At 44.4% G+C, this 22,767-nt stretch overlaps 1 protein-coding gene across 13 annotated transcripts in view; it reads left to right on the forward strand.

The window, feature by feature from the left end:
• The window catches only part of ZNF462 (zinc finger protein 462), a 119,413-nt gene that overhangs the window by 24,164 nt on the left and 72,482 nt on the right, over window positions 1–22,767 (forward strand). For 5 of the 13 annotated variants that reach the window (XR_014140102.1, XR_014140103.1, XM_081803323.1 and 2 more), the window contains exons 1-2: window positions 15,365–16,068; window positions 16,614–22,234. Coding sequence is in view for 8 of the 13 variants with exons in the window: in XM_081803323.1 (XP_081659449.1) it covers window positions 15,849–16,068; window positions 16,614–22,234 (5,841 nt within the window). In the remaining 5 variants the exon portion in view is untranslated. Of the gene's footprint in view, window positions 1–15,364; window positions 16,069–16,613; window positions 22,235–22,767 lie in introns of those variants that run through there. The other 8 variants (XR_014140099.1, XR_014140100.1, XM_081803320.1 and 5 more) reach the window with 5 other exon arrangements.

A 22,767-nucleotide genomic window follows, 5' to 3' on the forward strand; every position in this document is an offset into this window, starting at 1 on the left:
TTTTTTTTTTTTTTTTAAGATTTTATTTATTTATTTGAGAATGAGAGAGAGCACATGAGAGGGGGAAGGGTCAGAGGGAGAAGCAGACTCCCTGCTGAGCAGGGAGCCCGATGCGGGACTCGATCCAGGGACTCCAGGATCATGACCTGAGCCGAAGGCAGTCGCTTAACCAACTGAGCCACTCAGGCGCCCCTAACTGGAATTCTTTTAATGTTTTATCGTTAAGCATGATGCTGAGTTGTGTGTATGTATCCATATATTATCTTACTAAACCATTTTTATTAGAAATGGATCCTGAATTTCATCAAATGCTGTCTAGCCCGTTCTGTATTGATCAAATTATTTTTTCTCCTTTGACTGCTTAATGTAGTGCAGTATAGATTTTCTGGTATTGAAATACTGCCTTCCTGCAGTGAATCTCGCTTGATCATAGAGTTATATTCCTTTAATGTGCCCTTGGATTTTATTTGAATTCTTGCCTCAATATTTATATGTATATTGGTTGCTTTTATTAACATTATGATTATTGTTTTGAGGTAAGCTTTGCTATCTGTGTTACACTAGCTTTGGAAATACATTGATGAAACTCTTAATGCTTTAGACTTTGGACCAATTTCAGAAATATCTGATTTACTGATTCTTTGAAGGCTCTCTGGTGATTGGGTTGGCTCTTTGTCTCTTTCCTAGTCTTCCATTGGTATGGTTTCTTCTTGGATTAATTTTGGTGATACATGTTTCTAGACGATCATCCATTACTTTTAGGTTTATAAATATTACTGAGTTGCACATAGAAATTTCTAAATATAGTTTATTTTTATCTTCATTTACGTTTGTGAATATTTCCTGCTTCTTATCCTTAATTCTCTGTATTTGTGGCCCCTCCCCCCCACACCTTTTCTTTTATTAGGCTAGCTAGAGATTTTTATTTAATTTTATATGGTATTAGATTTTTTTTTTTACTGTGGTTACTTGGTCAGTTTTATTGTTTTTTTATTTTTTAACCCCTGATTTTCTATCTTAATCTTAATTAAATCCTTCCACTTTTCTTCCTTTTTCTTTTTACTTGTGTTGGATGTTTCATTCATTTAGTATTATTTCTTTCTTTTGTTTAGTATCATTTCTTGATTTTTATAAGAATTATTTCTTCTTGATTAGCAATTTTCATAGAGCTATGAAATTTCCTCTAAGTACAGCTTTTACTAAATTGTGTGTTTTATATACATAACATTTTAAAAGTCACATTCTATAGTTGAGTTTTCATTTCTGGTTAATCCGGAAATTGTTGAGGAGAATGTTAGACAGAATTTTCCAAGTGTTTGGAATTTTTTGTCATTCCCCCCCCACCAAGTTTTATTGCATTATAAGTAAAAGTGATGGACTTTTTTTCTATTTATAATTTATTATCTGCTAATTATGACATGATAGACTCCTGTAAACCTCCATGGGCATTTGAAAATCTTTGTAATGTCCCACAGTTGCTTGAAATGAAAATGTGTTTTCTATATCTAGGATATAGAATTTGAAATGTATCCCTTAACTGAATTCTGACTATTAATTCTTTTCTTAGTTGGCTTTCCTCATTTAATCTATTAAGTGCTTATGTCTATTTCTTCTTTTATTTGTTGCGATTTTTTTCCTTTATTTGGTGATGTTAGGGGGCGTAAATATTCATGATAAATCTTCATTGTGAATTGTACTTTTTTACATTAAGTGTTCATCTTTCAACTTTTATAATTATAATTTATTTTCCTTTATATTGTGAAAATTTTCTGCTTCTTATCCTTAATTTTCTTTAAAAATTAAAGGTAAGCCTAAAAACTTTTTTGTGAGTTTAACTTTGAATAATATTAATCATGATCTCTACTTTTTCTTTTCTTGATGTATCTTTTACATTATTACAACTTTCAAACTGTTTTGTCTTTTTACTATGTGTGTCTCTTATACACCAAATGGAATTAGAGTTTGTCTTTGAATCTACTCTGGGGATATTTTCCATGGGAGGATTTATCCAGATTGCCTTTATTGATATAACATATACACTTGATTCTAATTAATTTCATTACTAGTATATTTCTGTGCAATGTCCTTTGTCCTCGTCTTTTACTACATGGTCTGTGTTGATTAAAAAAATTAAAAGCTACATTGTCTGTTTTAATTTTTATTACTAATTAAATTTTGACTTTAATGTGCTTTATACCTTTATTTGGGGATTTATTAACTTCAGAAGGAAGCAATATCTAGTATTTTTTTTTATGGTCTACTATGAGAGTTGAGAATTTTCCTCCCACTTGTATTTATCCTCTAATGCCTACCTCTTTGTTTCTGTTATTATGCTTAAGGATTTTCCCAATTCTATGCAATTTATTGATATTCTATGGGGTAATTTATTGTTATTATAATTATTACATTGAAGGGTTTATAATCTTGTTTTGCAATTATTATGAATTATTCAGTCTTAGTTCTAGATGAAAGAGGATTCAGCGTTCACATCTGTTTACCTCTACATTCCATATTCTTGAGATCTCAATTTTGAATCTTCCCTTGGTTGGATATCTTCCATCATTGAGTAGATATTGAAGGAGAGTTATTAGTAAGTGCAGCATCCCTTGACTCTGCTGATTGGAAAATGCTTTCTTATTACTTGTATACATGGTTGCAGAGTTAGTTGGGAACTTGAATACTAAAAATGCTCCTCTCTTTCTCAAGCCTCTGTAGACATCTCTTCACTGCTTTTTGTCACCGAATGTTTCTGTGAAGAAAAAGTCCTGAATTTCCCCCCTGTAATTGACTAATTTAAAAATATCTCAATTTTATGGTATTTAGTGTTTATTCTTGAAATTCTGTAACTTTACCAATATGTCTCAATCTGATGATTCTCTGTTATATTTTCCCGAAACATCAGATATTTCTTTATTTCAACAAAATTATTTCCTATCACAGATTTGAGCATATTTTGTTTTGCTCTGTTTTGTTTTGCTGTCTACTTCTAGAATACCTTTTATCTGTAGTTGGATCTCTGTTTTTTCAAACCTTCTTATCTGTCATCTTCTCTACCTGCTTTCATCTGCTTGTCCTTTTCCTCTGCATTTTGTGCAGTTTTTTGAAGACTGTTTTCCACATCATCAACTTTGTTTTTGGTTTGTGGATTTTGTCTCTTACTACTTTAATATATTTATTGGTTCTGCAATGATACTATTTTTGTTGTCAGTTTCTTTCTTCAACTGCCAGCTCCCCTTTCATCTCATTCTGATGTCTTATCATCTTATCTTTGATCTCTTCTTTCATAGGATCTCTGTTAATTGTTGTATGTAATTTTCTTCTGCATCCTGTTCTTTCAAAATAGATTATTCATTGGTCTTTTCCATACCGTTTCTTTCTATCACCTTTTTTTTTTTTTTTAACCTGAGTTCATTTTTTTCTAATTTATCTCTGGTTGGGACATAACTATCAGAACTTGCTCTTGGCCCCCAAACTAGGGAGGGTAATACCTCTTTAAATTCTCTCCTTGAGTCCTGCTCAATTCTGCTTTCAGAGCCTGAGTTTGGGTCTTGATGGGTTGTCTTAACTTCTGTGCCCTTTGAGCAGTCTACCATGGTCCCGTGGTTAGGTTCCTAGGCAAGACACAGTTGATGAATTTTATCTCTGAACTCTGTTTCTAAGTCCTGCTTTTGATTTGAGGGTCCCATTGGTCTGTTGCTTTGGTGTTGCCAAACTTGTTTCCCCTTTGTTTTATGTTGTCCTCCTTCTTTTCCTTCAGCCAAGGCTTTGTTTGCAGTTTGAGACAATTAGCCACCATTTTTTTCTGGGAGTCCCTTAGTTAGCTTAAAGCACATATCCTTCCTTTGAGGGATTTCCAAACACATCTGTGTTTTCAGATGTTGATTCTTACTTCAGATTTAGCTCTGCACTCTAGCTTTGGTGAGATAATCAAATAACCACTCCAAGTTTGGAGGTGTTTCCTAATACGATTTTGTTGATCATGAAAGCCTCCTGGTCATGGAAGAATCTCGGGTTTTGAGGATTTACCCAGCTCTTAGTATTTTCTGGATAAAATACTCTAATTCTTTCCTTTGTGGATTGCCACATCCCACTTTACAAATATCAAGGACACCATGTCATTGAACTGTTCTGAAGTTTTTAAGGGAGATGAATATCAATACGAGCATTGTATTGGCCACAATATTCACTGATTCAAAGACAGGAACTCTGCCTTTTATGAGTGTGCTCTCCATAGTTTCTGATGCTGGATTCTTCAACTTAGTGTATTCCTATTAACTGCTAAATAAGAAGTAAAATATTTGCAAACATTGGTCCTTTCTTAGGCTCTTTGAAGACTGCGTAGCTATTATTGTAGTCATTCAATCAACAGCATTTAGAAGTAGGGTTCCCTGTACATTGGAGAAGGGGATTTACCATTGTAGCCCTAGTCTCAGGGACTGTTTCATAGGAGGGAAGATTTGAGCTTAATCTTAAGACGTGAGTGGATATCAGAATCTCCCTGAGGGCTTGTTAAAATACAGATTGCTGGGCCCTTTTGGACACATTAAGTCTGGAGAGGAACGTGAGAACTAACTAATTTCCACCAAATTCTTGGATGATGCTGAGGCTGCTGGTCTAGGAACCCCCCTTTGAGAATCATTGTCCTAAATGAGGGGGATTACTTGGACCATCAAAATGTAGGTAAAAGTATTCCATAGGGAGGAAAACATGAACAAACGTAGAGATCTCAGCATCTTCTTGATTTCTAAACCATTCTCTTCATTACGATAAGGGACCCTTTGTAAGAGACCCTTATGGGGAATATTTAAAAAGTTAAAGATGATTCCCAGCCTTTCTGATGCATTGACTTTTTTGTATCCAATACATGAGTATAGATGTCTACTAGGAATATAGATAAATAGAAGATAATTACATACGTATATATGTATATGAGGTAAAATATTCCAAGCTGTGGTTGGTTTCAGAACATAATGTATAATTTGAAGTAAAACCTGGTATCAGCAGTGTTCTGGAATTAATTGGTCCGAGCCACACACTAGATGTGCCACGAGGAGACTGGCTTCCTTGCCAGGCATTCGTCCAACTGACTGCTCTTCCCCTTCCCATTTTAAAAGAACTGACCCTGATATTTCCAGATACCCCTAGGACTCATTCAGCTGGCCTCTGCAGTGACTTTGTTGGCAGTGCACATTTTCCAGAAGAAACAAGACGGTGTTTCTCATGGGGTAGATTTGGCAGGCGTAAAGCTACTACATAACCTTGTTCCGATTCCATGAGGTTGGATTCTGAAGAAAGATAATTCAGTGTTATAGCTCTTGTTCTTCTGTGTATACCTTTGTCAGCAACTTTCAGTCTTCCAAATGTGTTTCCAAAGTAGGAACACACTGTTTGCATGCCTAAGAAGGTCTTTGAACAGTCACACTGCAGACGATGGATTTTGCACCTTTTCGGTTACTCTCCTGAGTGTAGAATTCAGAGCAGAGGAAACACGGGAGGTTATTCTGGAGTTGGCCTCCCCAGTGAAGAAAGGCTCTTGTTAGTGAGGATATATGGGGCATGGACTTTAAGTGTGAATAGCTGTTAATGAGCTGAATAACATTTATAGAGTGTCTTTACTGCTGATTTCCTTTCCCAAATTATGGAATTGGAAAGATTTTTTTTTTTTTCCGGCTTCAGAGAATTTGTGTTCTAGAAGCCCTGGGCAGGTTATTTTTCATGAGGCCTCAGTTTCCCTACCTAAAAAGTGAAGACATTGGACCAGGTTGATCTGCATGGTCTTTAAGATCTCCTCTCTAGTGGACATTATGAACCGATAGGTAATTAGCTTTTAGAGTGAATTCTTCCATTTGACTTAAGGAAGGCACGAGTAATATATTGTTTCAATATTTTTCAGGGACGCAGAGGAGAGAAAATTCTGCTCCTACCTAATTCCGTTATAGTTCCCTCCACTGAAAATGTTTATACAGTTTTGAGCTATAGGGGAGAATTTTTCCTCAGGCTTTCCAGAATCCTTGCAAACAAGAATTAAAAGGTTTTTGTGGAGGGAAGACAACCAGATCATCTCAAGAATAGCCCCAGGTAATGATGCCAGGTGTCACATCAGCTCAGGGAAACTTAATGGTATTATAAATATATGGGTGGAATGATGCAGCCAGAGCACCTTCCCCATGGATGATGAGGAACAGGAAGATGGTCACTTACTCAAATACAAGGACAAGTGAAGACTTAGAATTCCTGGTACCCCAGTAGTTAGCTAATCATTATGATGTGGCTTCTTGAGTTTCATCAGTTGGAGTGGGGAGGAGTGTTGTATAACACTCAGTTTTGTTTTTCTGGTCATTGGAGGTTCTCTGGACTTGCTTAGGTTCCTAAATATTTAGCTTTCAGTTGGTACCCCTGGCATGTCTTCTTCTGAGAAGCAGGTGTGCATACACTCGTGCATACAGCAGTTCTCATCAGGACCAGACCTGTGCTGGGCTCTGGGGGTATAAGAATCCTCTGAAGAGTGATTTTGAATAGCCTGGGACCCCACCACTTTGAAAGAAGATAGTTTTACATATTGAAGAGGAGAATATGTGCATGATGTTTTCCTCAGAAATTTTAGTTGGAGGCCACATGTTAAGTGTTGAACTTGACCATTTTTAATGACATTGGCCCCTTACCCTCAAAGCCCATGCCTGGGACCATCAGCAGTGCAAGGGCCTTGTCATTAAAGAAAAATGGACCAGTCACGCACCTTAATCTTACATTTAGTAAAATACCCAAATCAGAAAAATAAAACTAAAGACTCGTGATCTATGACCTGAAGACTAGGTCATTTAGAATCATAGAATCATAAAATCTTTGAGTTGAGAGAGAATTTGCTGATCATCTAGGTCAGAGATTCCCTGGCCAGGACCCCATGCAAGGACTAAAAAGGCAGGTGGGTTATATACAGAGACTGAAAATAACCCACAGACCGACCACTGGTGAAAAGGTTTCCAGCCTCTGCACCATTGACATTTTGGACCAGATCATTCTGTCCACAGTTATGGGGACTGTGCAGTGCTTTGTGGAATGTTCAGCCACATCCTTGGCCTCTACCCATTAGATGCCAGTAGCACCCCAGTCTCTGGTTGTGAGAACTGAAAATGTCTTCAGAAACTCCCAAATATCCCTAGCCTGGGTTTTTTTGGTGGTGGTGGTGGTGGTGGAGTGGGGGGTGGGGGGGTAGGCAAAATTGCTCCTGGTTGGGACCACCACTGCTCTATGCTAACACAGGGTTAGAAGAAGAATCTAATTCTCATGACCACTCTTTTTATGTTTGATTGGAATCTTCAGAAGCTCTGACTCATTCATTCATTCAACACATTTGCTGAACCCATTATGTGAACTGTCCCCAGTGCTGAAGATACCAATTTGAATAGATAGGCATGGACTTGCTCTCAGAATGCTTATATTTTAGAGGAAGACAGACCACAAATAGGCATCATTGTCAACAGTGAAGGAAATAAAGCAGTGGAATGTGGTAGAGAGAAGGTGAGTGTGGTCAAGGTTGTGGAGAGGGGGCTCGATTTCAGGGGAGTCAAGGGGGTCAGCAAATGTTAGATGGAGTTGTCAGGGAAATGCCTCTTAGAGGTTAGAACCTTTGAGCCCAGACTTCAGTGATGAGGCATCAGCCATATAAAACTGCACATTTATTTGTCTCTGAATAATAATAAAAGTAAAGGAGTGAATTAAGTCAGAAAAAAAGTCTTTCAGAGATGAGAAGGAAAACTTGTAAAACACTCCCTTTTTGTATAAAAAGGTTGACTATCATAATCTAATGTCTTCATTTAGCAAAATGTCCCAGTAAAGGCTTTGAAAGACTTGCTCAAGGTGAACGGGACAGGCAGAGTCGTCACATCTGCTGGAAACATTCTTTTACTTGCTGGATAGGCATTTCTGTATCCTTGTCATTTTTTCTTTTTCTTTTCTTTTCTTTCTTTTTTTTTTTTTTTTTAGAACAACCCAATAGTAAATAAACTGAAAAAACTAAATTTGTTGGGCAAAAATGAGATTTATCATTAAGGGTTTACGGAATGTGGGGCTTGGCGGAGTATAGAAGCATTCTAGTGTTTTCACATGGTGATAAACTCTACTCTTGGGTTGGCAAACAAATGTCTTAACTTTCTGTTTAGAAGTTCTTGGGGTGCAGTGATTTTTAGGAGTAAACTTGCTGAACATAGATTGGAGATTGCAAGAGAAAAGAAATTCCTTGCCTGTCATTTTTTTTTTTAATTCCTAATTCTTGGGTATTTGCCAGTTCCATACATAAATATATACTGTGTTTTCCCCTATTATAAGATTCTATTAGTTTATTGGAACAACCAATGGATATGAATGGGCCAGGTGGTTAGCTTAATAAGGAGGAAGGCCAGCTTCTGATAGCTTCTGCTATAGGTGGAGACCAGAGGAGAAAAGAAAAACAAACAAACAAACAAAAAACAGCCACAGTCTCCTTGGGCAGGAGGATCTGAAAGTGTTCATGATCCACACAGCCCAGCCATCGTTTACCTTTCTAGAAAGGAGTCTGCTGAGGGCTTTCATCCTGACAGGGTAGTTAAATCAGGAACCAGGGTCTGGAGAAAGACAGACCCAAGTGCCAGGCTTGCGCAGTCAGTTTTGTCAGATAGAAGAAATGAGGCTGGAGAGGTCATCACAGCATTTGGATCTGGCCCTTGTGCGCCACTGATATGGGCAAACTTGGGATAATTCTCATCCAAAGGAAGTGACTTGCCTGAATTTTCTGAGCGAACCGTGTACAGAAGGCAATGTGCAAATGTCTGAGGGATTAGATTGGGATTTTTGTGGGCTTTTCCCCTAAATAAAAGAGTTTTCATAGCAAAACTTTCTTATCCTCTCCACAAGTCAACAGCCATACACCGTTTTTGGTTTTGTTTTGTTTTGTTTTTTTTCTGAGTGGTCATAGAGAACAAGGTAAATTGTTAAGATGGTTTCTGGATCCATTCACTGAAACTGTGGAATTTAGACTTTGTGTGTTTGGCCAGACCTGCGCCAGGAACAATTATGGCCACGAAGACATGCCCAATGCCTGAGGTCACTCGGGCTTTCAAATCCACAGAGGAGGTACTACTCGATGCATGAGTTGGTCTTTCATGATGTGAAAGATGAGTTTCACTGGCAACTTCTGCTTACTCTGCGTCTCAATCAGTTCTGTAATGAAGACCCAGCAGCGTATCTGCAACTTCCCTTTAATTTTACAATTTTTATAATGAGGGTTCTTGTAGTGTGAAAGAGTCTGTAGAAACCCAGCCAGCATTCTGAAGAGTCTCTAAAGGAACACCGTGATTTTCTGTCTCTGCCGTTTGGGTGCGGATTGGCCCTCCAGGAGAGAAATCAGTTAATTTCTTGGTCTCAATGCTAGGGCAAGAATGGCTTCAAAGTTTCCATGGAACTTCCTCATGGGCCCATGACATTTCAGAGAATTCACTCAACACCAAGAATGCCTTTCCATCATTTGAAAGAACAAGATGAGCTGGGATCCCATTTGTCACGGTTGCGTTTTGAGCATTTTAGTGTGAGGAGGCGTCTTGGTTTGTTTTGTTTCTCAAGGAGAATATTGTCAGGACACTTCTCAGAATTAGACTTATCTAGCCAACTGCAGGTTCCCCTTTCCAGACAATGAAGTCTAAAGCTACTGAGATACCACCCTGCTTCCTCCCTTTCTTTTCTAGTCCCTTCTCTCCTCTTTTATCTCCTTGTTCAAATCACACGCTTCCTTTTCTAAGGACAGGAGAGCTGGCAGGCTGCCGATTGGCTTGTTGGCCTCAATTAGCCTTATATCATTGCAAAGGAATGCATGAATTCTCCAGAAGGTATGTACTATCTCTTTCTGTGTTAGACACTCACTACCTGCTTTCATAACAGGTCACTCAGCCAGAACTGCTTCTTATTTACATATCTGACAGTTTTTTTAGTCACTTAGATTATATCCCTGGATGCTCATCTCATTTTAATGATGATCCCAAAGGCATCTGTTATGAAATACTACTCAACATGCCCTGTAACACTTGAAAACTTGATGCAGAACAAAGCTGAAACAAGAGATAACCTAAAAAGGACCATCTTTGGCCAGAAAGCGAGTGGGTTATTAATCTGTAGATTGCCTGCTTCAGACTTGTGCTGATGTGCAAGGTCCACAGATGGACCAGGCTGACCACATAGAACAGAGGTGATGCACATTGGCAGGACTCGGGGTCTCCTGGTATTTCTCTGCTAGTATTTAAATCTAGTCTCATATTGGGGGTTACATATGTGATTGCAAATTAATCCTTTCTCTTCTGAAAATTTGGTTTTGAAGAACAGCTGTGTCTCCCTTCTGAATTCCTTAATTATTTATCCTCCCTGATATGTTAAACCTTTCATTAGTATGGTGAATTGCCAAGAGTACACAGAACTGCTTAGATCATGTAGCAAACAGTATAAACATTTGATAGGACATTTGAAGACACCACATGGCGAGCCAGGATCTATAGTGGTACTGAATGCTGTGGGCTCGATGGAGGTAGCTTGTTGTCAGGAGTTCTTTGCTGGTTTATTTTGCTGGCTTATTTTATTTTTTTTTAACTAAACATGGGAGGAGTACATAAATCATTTGTGCTTGTTCAGAAGGGGCTGATTCTGCTCTGATAGACAGAGTCCCTGTCAAATTTGGAATGCACATGCTCATATCTGAGGTCAAATGAAATCAGTAAAATTAATTATTTCATAGAGAGAGAGAGAGATAGTCTTCGTTTGCATTTGTCACCTTGATCCTGCAAATACTGTTCCTGCTCCTGAAAGGAAGTTTCACCTCAGTTTCTTCTCAGTCCAGTCCTGTTTGGAAAGATGCTTTAAATGATTTTTAAATTACTAGAACTGCCACTTTGACCATGACAAGGGTAAGTGATAAGTAGTGACATAGAACACCCCTTGCTGTCAGAGTAGCAACCCACATCCCCAAGTGGCTGAGTTAGTTGTTTTTCCCCCATTTTTCATCCTTGGCATGAAAATTCTTCTTTCCTCCCAATGGCAGTGCTGGGGCTTAGGGTTAGAAGTGCTAACCTCCTAACACGCCCCATAGCTCTTTGACCTCACCCTCTCGGCTCTTTCCAATCTGCAAATACATTTCGTAGACTGATCTGCAGGTTCCTGATGTTTCTGTTTTTCTAGCTGAACTATTCCAGAGTTGATGCATTCCACTACCAGTCCTTGGATAATTGGTTTTTCCATTCACTGGAAAGTAAGAAAAGCACAAACAACAGGTGCTAACTAAAACCTTTTATTAGAATTGTGATTCAGGAGAACTGGGGAGCTCGGTGTCTTATAAATGAAACTAGGTTTCTGGAGTGGACAGAGGAAAAGCACCTTATGGTGTTTCTGGTTCTATTTCTCAAAGGCTTTGAAGGTTATAATTAGTTGCCGCTGAATCCCCGTGGCTGTGGCACTTCCCGGCTTTATTTCTGGTCTGCAGTCCTTCAGTCAGAGAACAGGTTCGATCTAGGCAAGGCCTGTATGTTTTAATTCGGGCACTTCCTGGAGACAGTTGGGACTTTGACTTGAAGACCATGTTTATGCAAGCCTCGAGAACCGTGCTCGCCAAGCTGCCCTGGGCGAGGGTTGATGGTGGCCAGGTGGTCAGAACACCGTGAACCATCAAGGGTGCCTCCCCCTTACGTCTGGGCTGTGAGCGGGAGAAGGACATGCCATGACGCTGCGCATCGCCCCCTTTCACCTTCACCGCGGCATCATGCTCCCTGGGATCCTGAGCACAGAAAGTGGGTGTGCAGGTGGTGTAAATGAGAGAGCAGCCTGTGTCCATCATCTCCCTCTCCCCTTTCGCCTGTGTATATTCCAGATCTTGAGCAAAATCTCTTTGGCTTGTCTTTGACTATGTCTTCAAGAGCTTGTCAGATGTGGAGAATTGGATTTAGGGTTTCTCATCAAAACCCCACCTTTGGAAATCCCCAAACTAGAAATGGAAACGGAACACACCAGCAACGGGTAATAAGTGGTACTGAAGAGCAATGAATACTTTGAAACGTCTCGGGGTTTCGTGCGTGTTAGGAGGACTGACCACGTTCGGCACTAGGGCATTAGAGAAGAATCCATATTCACGGAGCAGGTCTCCTCGTGGGTGGTGTTTAGAGTCTAGTCCTTGATGCCTATTTGACCTTGAGGGCCCTGGGAATACTGCCTGGGGGAGGGGTGGTAGGAGTGGGGGTGATTGTTTGATTTGTAGTCTCACCCGATGACCTTCTGAAATAGCATTTTTTAGTTAGTTCTAAAGCTTCCTATTCTGCTTTTGATTTTGCTGATTGGGTCAGTGGGGGGAAAGGGGGGGAGGTATTGCTAATCTCATTATGACAATATTTTTAAATGAAGTAAGTAGATATAAGATCAAGGCTTTTAGCTTTAAATCATAATTTTGGAGCAGATCAGTGTCTAGCTGAGTCTTTGAGTGTTGCTGCTCTCTCTGGGTGGATGAAGCAGTCAGATATGCAGAGCTTCGTTCTCCTCTTTTTCCTCGTTGTGGGTTTCTCAGAGGATTACCATCTGCTGTGAAAACCTACTCTGGTTGATGGATGGGTCATCCTCCGGTCCGGCTTTCTTTGTCTCCTGTCCTCCCCCATTCCTTTCTTCTCCTCCCACTCTTACTTCTTCCACGTGTGCACGTCCTCGGTCTCATAAACACATTGAGTTTCTGTTTCTTTGATTGTTTAGGCCATGCTGGAAATTTGTTTTCTTCTTCTGTCAGCATCTTCAGGAGAAATGTGTACAAAAAGGCAAAATGGCTTTCCAAGGAGGCTCTGTCCTCCTTTACGTGCTTGGTGCCGACATCAAATTGAAGGCCATTCAGCTGTACCTGACGCTGGTTCTCTCAGCAGCCTGGAGATTAACCTCTTCTAAGGCTCTGAGCTATTTTTGAGGTAGAGACTGCAACAACATTAAAGCTAGAACCCATTAGGAAATCACTTTCATCATCTCTTCTTTTTCCAAATCAGTGGTGTTTGGTTTTTTTTTTTTTTTTTTCTGATCTCATGACCCTTTAATCTCCTTTGTAGCAGAACAAGGAGACTGTTGGTTTGTGTTTGCATCCAGCGAAGTTCGAATCCTTGATAACAGCTTCCGAAGACACCAAGATATTAGAGAACTGTATAGAGAGATGAATTTCGTGTCTGGGTGGATGACTTAACGCTGAAGGTGCCCTGCTTTCCTTGTGCAGAACCATAATTTTTGTTGATGTTGTGCAAACCAGGCTCAAAATTTCCAAAAGACACACAGCAGAAAGCCTTTTGTTGCATTATTTCTAAAGGCTTGAAGTTTTGAAGGGAAGAGATTTTGTTTTCCTCTCGGGCTACACAATGGAGCTTTCAGAGAACCTCTTTTAAAAGGAATAGCTACAGCCTTTGTGTTGAAGGGTGTGTCTGTTGGCAGGGTCTGCTGATGCAGACAGACTGGCTGGTGATTAACAAAGGTCATTAGACTTTGGAATCTGGCAAGCAGAGTCGGATGGTATGTCTTCTGTGTGTGGAAGGACGAGTCCCAAGAAGCCAAGGCATTCTGGAGGTCCCCCCGGCCCACCCCCAAATCCTGCTGTAGAACAGGGTCTGGTCCAGGATCGTCCTGCAATAACCAGTTAGCTCTGCTGGGACTAAAGAACAGGCTTATCAATCATGGGATAAAAGAACCTTCGGAGATCTTGGTGAATGACATTTGAGGAGGAGAAAGGTGCTGCTTTTCGGAAAGCAATGAAAACAGTTCATTCTTTGTTGAGGAGAAGAGCATAGGAGGAGCCCAGCCTGTTCTTCTACTGCTCATTTCTGATTGTCAGCCTAGCAGAATCCCAGAGAAGCCATGTTGTGCACGGAAGAGAAGCTCCGAGCTAAAATGGCTGCTCCTAAAGCTCAGAGGACTAGGGCAGCTTAGTGAGTCTTAGAGCTTCAGTGACGCAGGGGCTCCTATCTCTTGAAAGTGTGATAAACACATTCAGCAGAGCTGTGGCTTGTTTGGCTGAGATGAAAGGGCTAGGCTTGGGGGATGGGGAGTGCACACTGGATGATCTGCTTTTTTCTGTGAAGTGTTCTAAATGCAGGAGTCGTCTGCACCATGGAAAAATTTGTTTTCAGGTCTAATGGACTGTGCGAAAGGAGAAGTGGGGTGGGGCCTCGGTGACTGCTGTAATTTGATCCAGAGCTGATAGCAACCTCTTCCACACAATTTGGGTTGGTGCTTAGGCATAAAAGCTTGTGTATCTCGAATATTGAGACTTCGTTAGCTGAAAAGACTCTGGTGCACAGTTCAGTGTTTATTGGAAAAGGATAAATTGCTGGGTGAAAGAAGAGGAGGTAAATATCTGTGTCTCACTCTGCAAGCTCAGTCTGTCCAGAGCTGGACTTGCCAGAAGTTATTTTAGCAGGCTATCAGCAGCAGCATTCTTTCATAGAAAATCCTCCCGCAATGGCTCCTTTCTCTACATTGGACATATTACTTGACTTTGTTCCTCCTGCAGAAACAATTTACCCTTTGCCATAAAAAGTATTGAAAGTTGCTGTACAATGAAAGTATAGAAAGATTTGGCTTCAGTTTTAGTTCTTGGACATCTGGTTCTAGATTACAGTGACTCAGTAGAGTTTGTGGTGAGCTCAATGAAGTAACTCACTGATTAAGATAATAACCGGGTATCTCAACTCAAGATGTGTATTGCAATGGGACAGACTATACCTTCTAATACATTCTTAACTGCTTAATGGTGAGCCTCTCCATTGAGTTAGTGGGAAGCTATCTGTGTCTCTCAATCACCCAGTGAAGAACAGAGTGAAGGTACCTGGGCAAGTTTTGCTTTTACCCCAGGTTTACGGCTCTTGGCAGGCAAGTATACACTTCACGTTTGTGAAGGAGAGACGTAGGAAAAGAGAAGAGTCACAACTTAGAAGCCCCTCTTCAAAACTGTGTCTGTTATCTTAGTGTAAACCAAGGTACCAAGGTGCAACTTTAAACTAGAAACCGGATTGTCATCTGAAGTTGGTGGTTGGAGAATCTCGTGAGAAATAGTTTATGACTTAATTAGATTGGAGAAGCTGTTAGGTTATAATTGGTAGGTAGTAAAAAGCAAAATAACCATTTAGCTTATGAAACACATACACACGTGCACGCACGCGCGCACACACATGCAACTAAACTGTTTGGGGAAAGGAGGAAAGAAGCGTACCCCAATATCAGTTAAGATATTAGAATAATAAAAGGCATAATAAAAGCTCTCTCTACCACCAGTGCAAGGTTGAGTACTATTTCACCATTTGGGGATGAAACATCAAAGTTCTCATATTAAAACCGCTAGTGATGATTGAAATTTGTCCTTTTTTCTGTACAGACATCCTCTTCACTTCTGAGAAGGTTCTAGTTAAAAAAAAAAAAAAAAAAAATTGGGTCCAAGCCAGAATCAAAGTCAATATCGACTTAACAAAAAATTTAAATTCAGTCAAGAAATTCAGAAACTACTAAAACTTTTGAACTGTTAAGGGTCCCCTTGACCAATGGCATTTGGAGATGTATTTATATCAAACTGGAAAATGTTTATCTGGGCTCCCCCCGCCTCCTTTGAAGTTAGGAACTCAAGGACACTATCCCTAGTATGTCTGATTGCGTTTCTCTGGCCGGTGTTCCAACTGGCAAAGTTCAGTGAGAGAAATCTGCCGATACTAGACATTTTTCTGTTAATGGACTTGTAGCCCTGTCGACTTGGGATGTGCAACCAGGGCAGTTCTTCAGACGCTGTGTTCTGACTTCTGTCACAGGTTCCTAATGTGAGAAGGTAGGCCCAGATCATGGAGGTGCTACAGTGTGATGGCTGTGACTTCAGAGCCCCATCTTACGAAGATCTCAAGGCGCACATTCAGGATGTCCACACGGCATTTCTGCAGCCAACTGATGTTGCTGAAGACAATGCTAATGAGCCACGATCCGGGTCCATGAATGCCAGTAATCAGACAGAGGTGGAGTATTCTTCTATAAAGGACGAATTTGTGATCGCAGAGGATTTATCAGGTAAATCTTCACCGATTCTTGGCGTATCTGATACGTCCTATCACTCTCCTCTAGTTTTAGCCTGTAGCCGTGGGCCTTGGTGTGTGTGGCTTCTTCAGAGTTTCTTGCTCTCTGCAAGCCATCTTTGCGATTTGGGCGTCATGTCTCTCTTCTTGAGTGTCCTACGTTATTGTCCTTTCGGCTTCCTTATGTCTCTTAGTTTCCTTTCAATTTGGAGAACGGGACAGTACCTTGCAGAATTCTGGGATGAAAGTCGCAGTGTGTGAAATGCATCTTTTTATAGCTGTAGGGCACATTAGTGGAGATGAGGTGAGTATCGTTCCTAAAGCTGAATGCTGCGTCTTCATCTGTGAGAAGCGATATGTGTACGTTCATGAATGCTTCATTAATACTCTTCAGGGCCTCATCTTGAGATGTTAGGACTTTTGAATGTGATGTTTATTAATGAAGAATAATTGAAAAGAAAAATTGATTTGCGTGATGGAATTTCTTAATTCTCTTTTGTTTGCTTTTCTGTTCTCACTTACCTCATGCTTTTTCTTTAGGTCAAAATGCAACTGCATTGGGGACCGGAAGCTACTATGGCCACAGTCCAGGATATTACGGTCAGCATATTGCCCCTAATCCCAAACCAACAAACAAGTTTTTTCAATGCAAGTTCTGCGTACGCTACTTCAGGTCGAAAAACCTCCTCATTGAACACACAAGGAAGGTCCACGGAGCTCAAGCTGAAGGGAGTTCGGCGGGCCCCCCTGTTCCAGGATCCTTAAATTATAATATCATGATGCACGAGGGATTTGGAAAGGTCTTCTCTTGCCAGTTTTGCACATACAAGTCACCTAGGAGGGCGAGAATAATTAAGCATCAGAAGATGTATCACAAAAACAATTTGAAGGAGACCACTGCTCCCCTCCCTGCCCCTGCTCCGATACCAGACCCCGTGGTCCCACCTGTGTCCCTGCAGGACCCCTGCAAGGAACTGCCAGCAGAGGTTGTGGAGCGCAGCATCCTAGAGTCCATGGTCAAGCCTTTGACCAAGTCTCGAGGCAACTTTTGCTGTGAGTGGTGCAGCTACCAGACCCCCCGCCGAGAACGCTGGTGTGACCACATGATGAAGAAGCATCGAAGCATGGTCAAGATCCTTTCCAGCCTCCGACAGCAGCAAGAAGGGACTAACCTCCCTGACGTGCAGAACAAAAACGCCCCCAGCCCCACTTCCAATTCCACCTATCTGTCCATGAATGCTGCAAGCCGGGAGCTGCCCAGCGCTAATGTCTCCAACTTCCGGGGCTCCATCAGTAACTCCATCATGAGACCCAATTCTTCATCTGCTTCCAAGTTTCCGCCCGTGTCTTACCCTCAGATGAAGCCGAAGTCCCCTCACAACTCTGGCCTCGTTAACTTGGCGGAGAGATCGCGTTATGGAATGGCTGACATGACCAATTCCTCTGCTGACCTGGAGACTAACAGCATGCTGAATGACTCCAGTTCTGATGAAGAGCTGAATGAGCTAGACAGCGAGAATGGCTTGAATGCTATGGATCACCAGACATCGGGCTTGTCTGCAGAGCAGCTGATGGGCTCGGACGGCAACAAGTTGCTGGAGACCAAGGGCATTCCGTTTAGAAGGTTCATGAATAGGTTCCAGTGCCCCTTTTGTCCTTTCCTCACTATGCATCGACGTAGCATCTCCCGCCACATAGAAAACATCCACTTGTCCGGAAAGACTGCCGTCTACAAATGTGACGAATGTCCGTTTACTTGCAAGAGCTCGTTAAAGCTCGGGGCTCACAAACAGTGTCACACGGGTACGGCGTCAGATTGGGATGCTGTGAATTCCCAGAGCGAAAGCCTCGCTTCTCCACTGACCGAAGGGGTCGTGTCTTACGAGGGCTCAAGCATCAATGGCAGAAAGTCAGGAGTCCTGCTGGATCCCTTGCAGCAGCAACAGCCCCCGCCGCCACCGCCCCCGCCGCCGCCCCCGCCACCTCCGTCTCAGCCGCCGCAGCTACAGCCCCCCCACCAGGTGCCACCCCAGCCGCAGCCCCAGCCCCCGCCGACGCAGCAGCCCCCGCCGCCCGTGCAAGCCCCGCCCCCGCACCCTTACAAATGCACCATGTGTAATTACTCCACCACGACTCTGAAAGGGCTACGGGTCCATCAGCAGCACAAACACTCGTTCTGCGACAACTTGCCAAAATTCGAGGGGCAGCCCTCAAGCCTGCCGTTGGAGAGTGAGACGGACAGCCACCCCTCTTCCAGCAACACTGTGAAGAAAAGTCAGACCTCAATTCTTGGGTTGTCCTCCAAGAACAATTTTGTAGCCAAGGCCTCCAGGAAGCTCGCTAACGACTTTCCCCTAGATTTATCGCCCGTGAAGAAGAGAACGAGGATCGACGAGATAGCAAGCAACCTGCAGAGCAAAATCAACCAAACAAAACAGCAGGAGGACGCGGTGATCAATGTGGAGGACGACGAGGAGGAAGAGGAGGACAACGAAGTGGAGATAGAGGTTGAGTTGGACAGGGAGGAAGAGCCGACGGAGCCGGTCATGGAGGTGTCCACGTCCTTCTCGGCCCAACAGATTTGGGCGAGAGACGCCGGGGAGCCCCAGAAGGAGCCCAGCTTCAGAAGCGTCGCCCACGACTACAATGCCACCAACGGGGCTGAGATTGAGCTCACCCTTTCTGAAGACGAAGAGGACTATTACGGCTCCTCGACAAACCTGAAAGATCACCAGGTTTCCAGTACCGCTCTGCTGAACACCCAGACTCCCATCTATGGAACAGAGCACAATAACGAGAACACAGACTTTGGTGACTCCGGAAGGCTTTACTATTGCAAACACTGTGACTTTAACAACAAATCTGCCCGGAGTGTCAGCACCCACTACCAGCGGATGCACCCATACATCAAGTTCAGCTTTAGGTACATCTTGGACCCCAACGATCACAGTGCCGTATACAGGTGCCTGGAATGCTACATCGACTACACCAACTTTGAAGACCTGCAGCAGCATTACGGCGAACACCACCCGGAAGCCATGAACGTACTCAACTTTGACCATTCGGACCTGATCTACCGGTGTCGGTTTTGTTCCTACACGAGCCCGAACGTCCGAAGCCTGATGCCACATTACCAAAGAATGCATCCCACGGTCAAGATTAACAACGCAATGATATTCTCCAGCTATGTCGTGGAGCAGCAGGAAGGGCTGAATACGGAATCCCAGACACTGAGGGAGATTCTGAATTCGGCCCCCAAGAGCATGGCGACTTCCACTCCCGTGGCTCGCGGGGGCAGTCTGCCAGCTACGTTTAATAAAAACACTCCTTCGAAGACCTTTACTCCAGAATGTGAAAATCAGAAGGACCCCTCGGTTAACACCGTTGTCGTTTACGATTGTGACGTTTGCTCGTTCGCAAGCCCCAACATGCATTCTGTCTTGGTTCATTATCAGAAGAAACACCCGGAAGAAAAGGCTTCCTACTTTAGGATCCAGAAAACCATGCGAATGGTGTCTGTGGACAGGGGCTCTGCCCTTTCTCAATTATCATTTGAGGTGGGTGCTCCAATGTCTCCCAAAATGTCCAACATGGGTTCCCCACCCCCCCCACAACCCCCGCCACCAGACCTCAGTACTGAGCTTTACTACTGCAAACACTGTTCCTACAGCAATCGGTCAGTTGTGGGAGTGCTTGTCCACTACCAGAAAAGACACCCAGAAATAAAGGTCACTGCCAAATATATCAGACAGGCTCCTCCCACAGCTGCAATGATGAGAGGGTCCGAGGGGCCCCAAGGCTCCCCTCGGCCACCCGCCCCCATGCAGCAGCTGAACCGTGGCAGCTCTGAGCGAGACGGCCCTCCTGTGGAGAACGAGATGTTCTTTTGCCAGCACTGTGATTACGGGAACCGGACGGTCAAAGGTGTCCTCATTCACTATCAGAAGAAGCACCGGGACTTCAAGGCCAATGCAGATGTGATCCGGCAGCACACGGCCACCATCCGAAGCCTCTGTGACCGGAACCAGAGGAAGCCTGCGGGCTGTGTGCTCGTCGCCCCCTCCAGCGTGGAGCGGGACAAAGCTACACTGCGAGCGCTCAAGTGTAGGCAGTGCTCGTATACCTCCCCCTACTTCTATGCACTGAGGAAGCATATCAAGAAAGACCACCCTGCCCTGAAGGCCACGGTCACGTCCATCATGCGGTGGGCGTTTCTCGATGGCTTGATAGAAGCTGGCTACCACTGCGAGTGGTGCATCTACTCCCACACAGAGCCCAACGGTCTGCTCCTGCATTACCAAAGGAGGCACCCGGAGCATTACGTCGACTACACTTACATGGCCACCAAACTCTGGGCTGGGCCAGACCCGTCCCCTCCCTCTCTGGCGATGCCCGCGGAAGCGAAGACGTACAGATGCAGAGACTGTGTCTTTGAAGCCGTGTCCATCTGGGACATCACCAATCACTACCAGGCCTTCCACCCCTGGGCCATGAACGGTGATGAGTCGGTGCTGCTGGATATCATCAAGGAGAAAGACGCCGTTGAGAATCCCCTCCCCCCCTCCGCCGAAGAGCTGGTGGGTCCTGGGCACCGTGAAAACAGTTTGCCCCCGCCGCTCCCCGAGCAGGACGCCGAGTGCCCGGACGACGCAAGGCTTTCCCCAGAGAAAAGCATGCAGCTGGCTTCGGCCAACCCGGCCATATCGTCCACCCCCTACCAGTGCACCGTGTGCCAGTCTGAGTATAACAACCTGCACGGCCTCCTCACGCACTACGGGAAGAAGCACCCCGGCATGAAGGTGAAGGCGGCCGACTTCGCCCAGGACATCGACATTAACCCAGGCGCCGTCTACAAATGTCGGCATTGCCCATACATCAACACCCGCATCCACGGCGTCCTGACCCACTACCAGAAGCGACACCCGGCCATCAAGGTGACCGCCGAGGACTTTGTGCACGACGTGGAGCAGCCGGCTGACATGGCGCAGAACGACGTGGAGGAGACGAGCAGGATCTTCAAGCAAGGCTACGGCGCCTACCGTTGCAAACTGTGTCCGTACACGCACGGCACTCTGGAGAAGCTCAAAATCCACTACGAGAAGTATCACAATCAGCCCGAGTTCGATGTCTTTTCCCCGTCGCCCCCGAAGCTGCCGGTCTCCCTCGAGCCCGAGGTGACCACGGACGGGAGCCCCTCCCAGGTCTCCGTTACCGAGGAGGAGGTGGGAGAGGAGCCCGTGTCCACGTCTCACTTCTCTGCCTCGCACCTGGTCTCCCACACGGTATTCCGGTGCCAGCTGTGCAAATACTTCTGCTCCACGCGGAAGGGCATCGCCAGGCACTACCGCATCAAGCACAACAACGTGCGCGCCCAGCCGGAGGGCAAGAACAACCTCTTCAAGTGCGCCCTGTGCGCCTACACCAACCCCATCCGCAAAGGGCTGGCGGCCCACTACCAGAAGCGCCACGACATTGACGCGTACTACACACACTGCCTGGCCGCCTCCCGGACCATCAGCGACAAGCCCAACAAGGTGATCATCCCGTCCCCGCCCAAGGACGACTCCCCGCAGCTCAGCGAGGAGCTCCGGCGGGCCGTCGAGAAGAAGAAGTGCTCGCTGTGCTCCTTCCAGTCCTTCAGCAAGAAGGGCATCGTGTCCCACTACATGAAGCGCCACCCGGGGGTGTTCCCGAAGAAGCAGCACGCCAGCAAGCTGGGCGGCTACTTCACGGCCGTCTACGCGGACGAGCACGAGAAGCCAGTGCTGATGGAAGAGGAGGAGAGAGGCAGCTTCGAGAAAGCCGCCGAGGTGGAGGGAAGCGAAGCCCCGGAGATGGAGTGGCTCCCGTTCCGCTGCATCAAGTGCTTCAAGCTGTCCTTCAGCACGGCCGAGCTGCTGTGCATGCACTACACTGACCACCACAGCCGGGACCTGAAGAGGGACTTCGTCATCCTGGGCGGCGGCCCCCGCTTGCCGAACCCCGCCTACCAGTGTAAGCACTGTGATAGCAAACTGCAAAGCACGGCGGAGCTGACCTCACACTTGAACATTCACAATGAGGAATTCCAGAAGCGTGCCAAACGTCAGGAGAGGAGGAAACAGCTTTTGAGCAAGCAGAAATATGCAGATGGTGCTTTTGCAGATTTCAAACAAGAGAGGGTAAGGATATGTTTTGATTTCCCTTCCCCCAGGAGGCCTCTCATCACTGGTGCCCACACGCACTTCTTCGTTGCCAGCCAAACTGCTACAGGCTTCCTAGTGACTTAGCTTGCCAGAGAGCTCAATAAGTCAATTAAACATTTCGAGCTTGATTATCCCCCGGTCTCTGCTCCCCCTCCCCCACGGCCCCGCTCCCCTCCCTCCCGCTCCTCCCAGGGCTCCCCAGGGGAGGGCCGGGGTGGTGGTTTCTCTGGATCTCCTTCTGCCAAGTAGCCTTATCCAAGGCCTAGTTACACGACAACGCTCGCTCTCTTTCTAAAGCAGCTGTGGGCCGTCTCTCGGTGTCACCGGCACCTCTCAGCCGTGATTCTGGTCTGCAGTGTCTGCTACGTGAACCTTAACATCTCCAGGAGTAGGTTATTTTTTTTTTTTTAATTTTTTATTTTTTATTTTTTTTTTAACTTTTTTGGTCAAGACGTTCACTAATGGCGTAGCTATGCAACGTTTCACCTGCGTAGTTGACGTTGGTTTGA

This window comes from Leptonychotes weddellii, chromosome 14 (genome assembly GCF_054177405.1).
Source record: "Leptonychotes weddellii isolate Sample4059 chromosome 14, ASM5417740v2, whole genome shotgun sequence".
NCBI classification, from domain to species: Eukaryota; Metazoa; Chordata; class Mammalia; order Carnivora; family Phocidae; genus Leptonychotes; species Leptonychotes weddellii.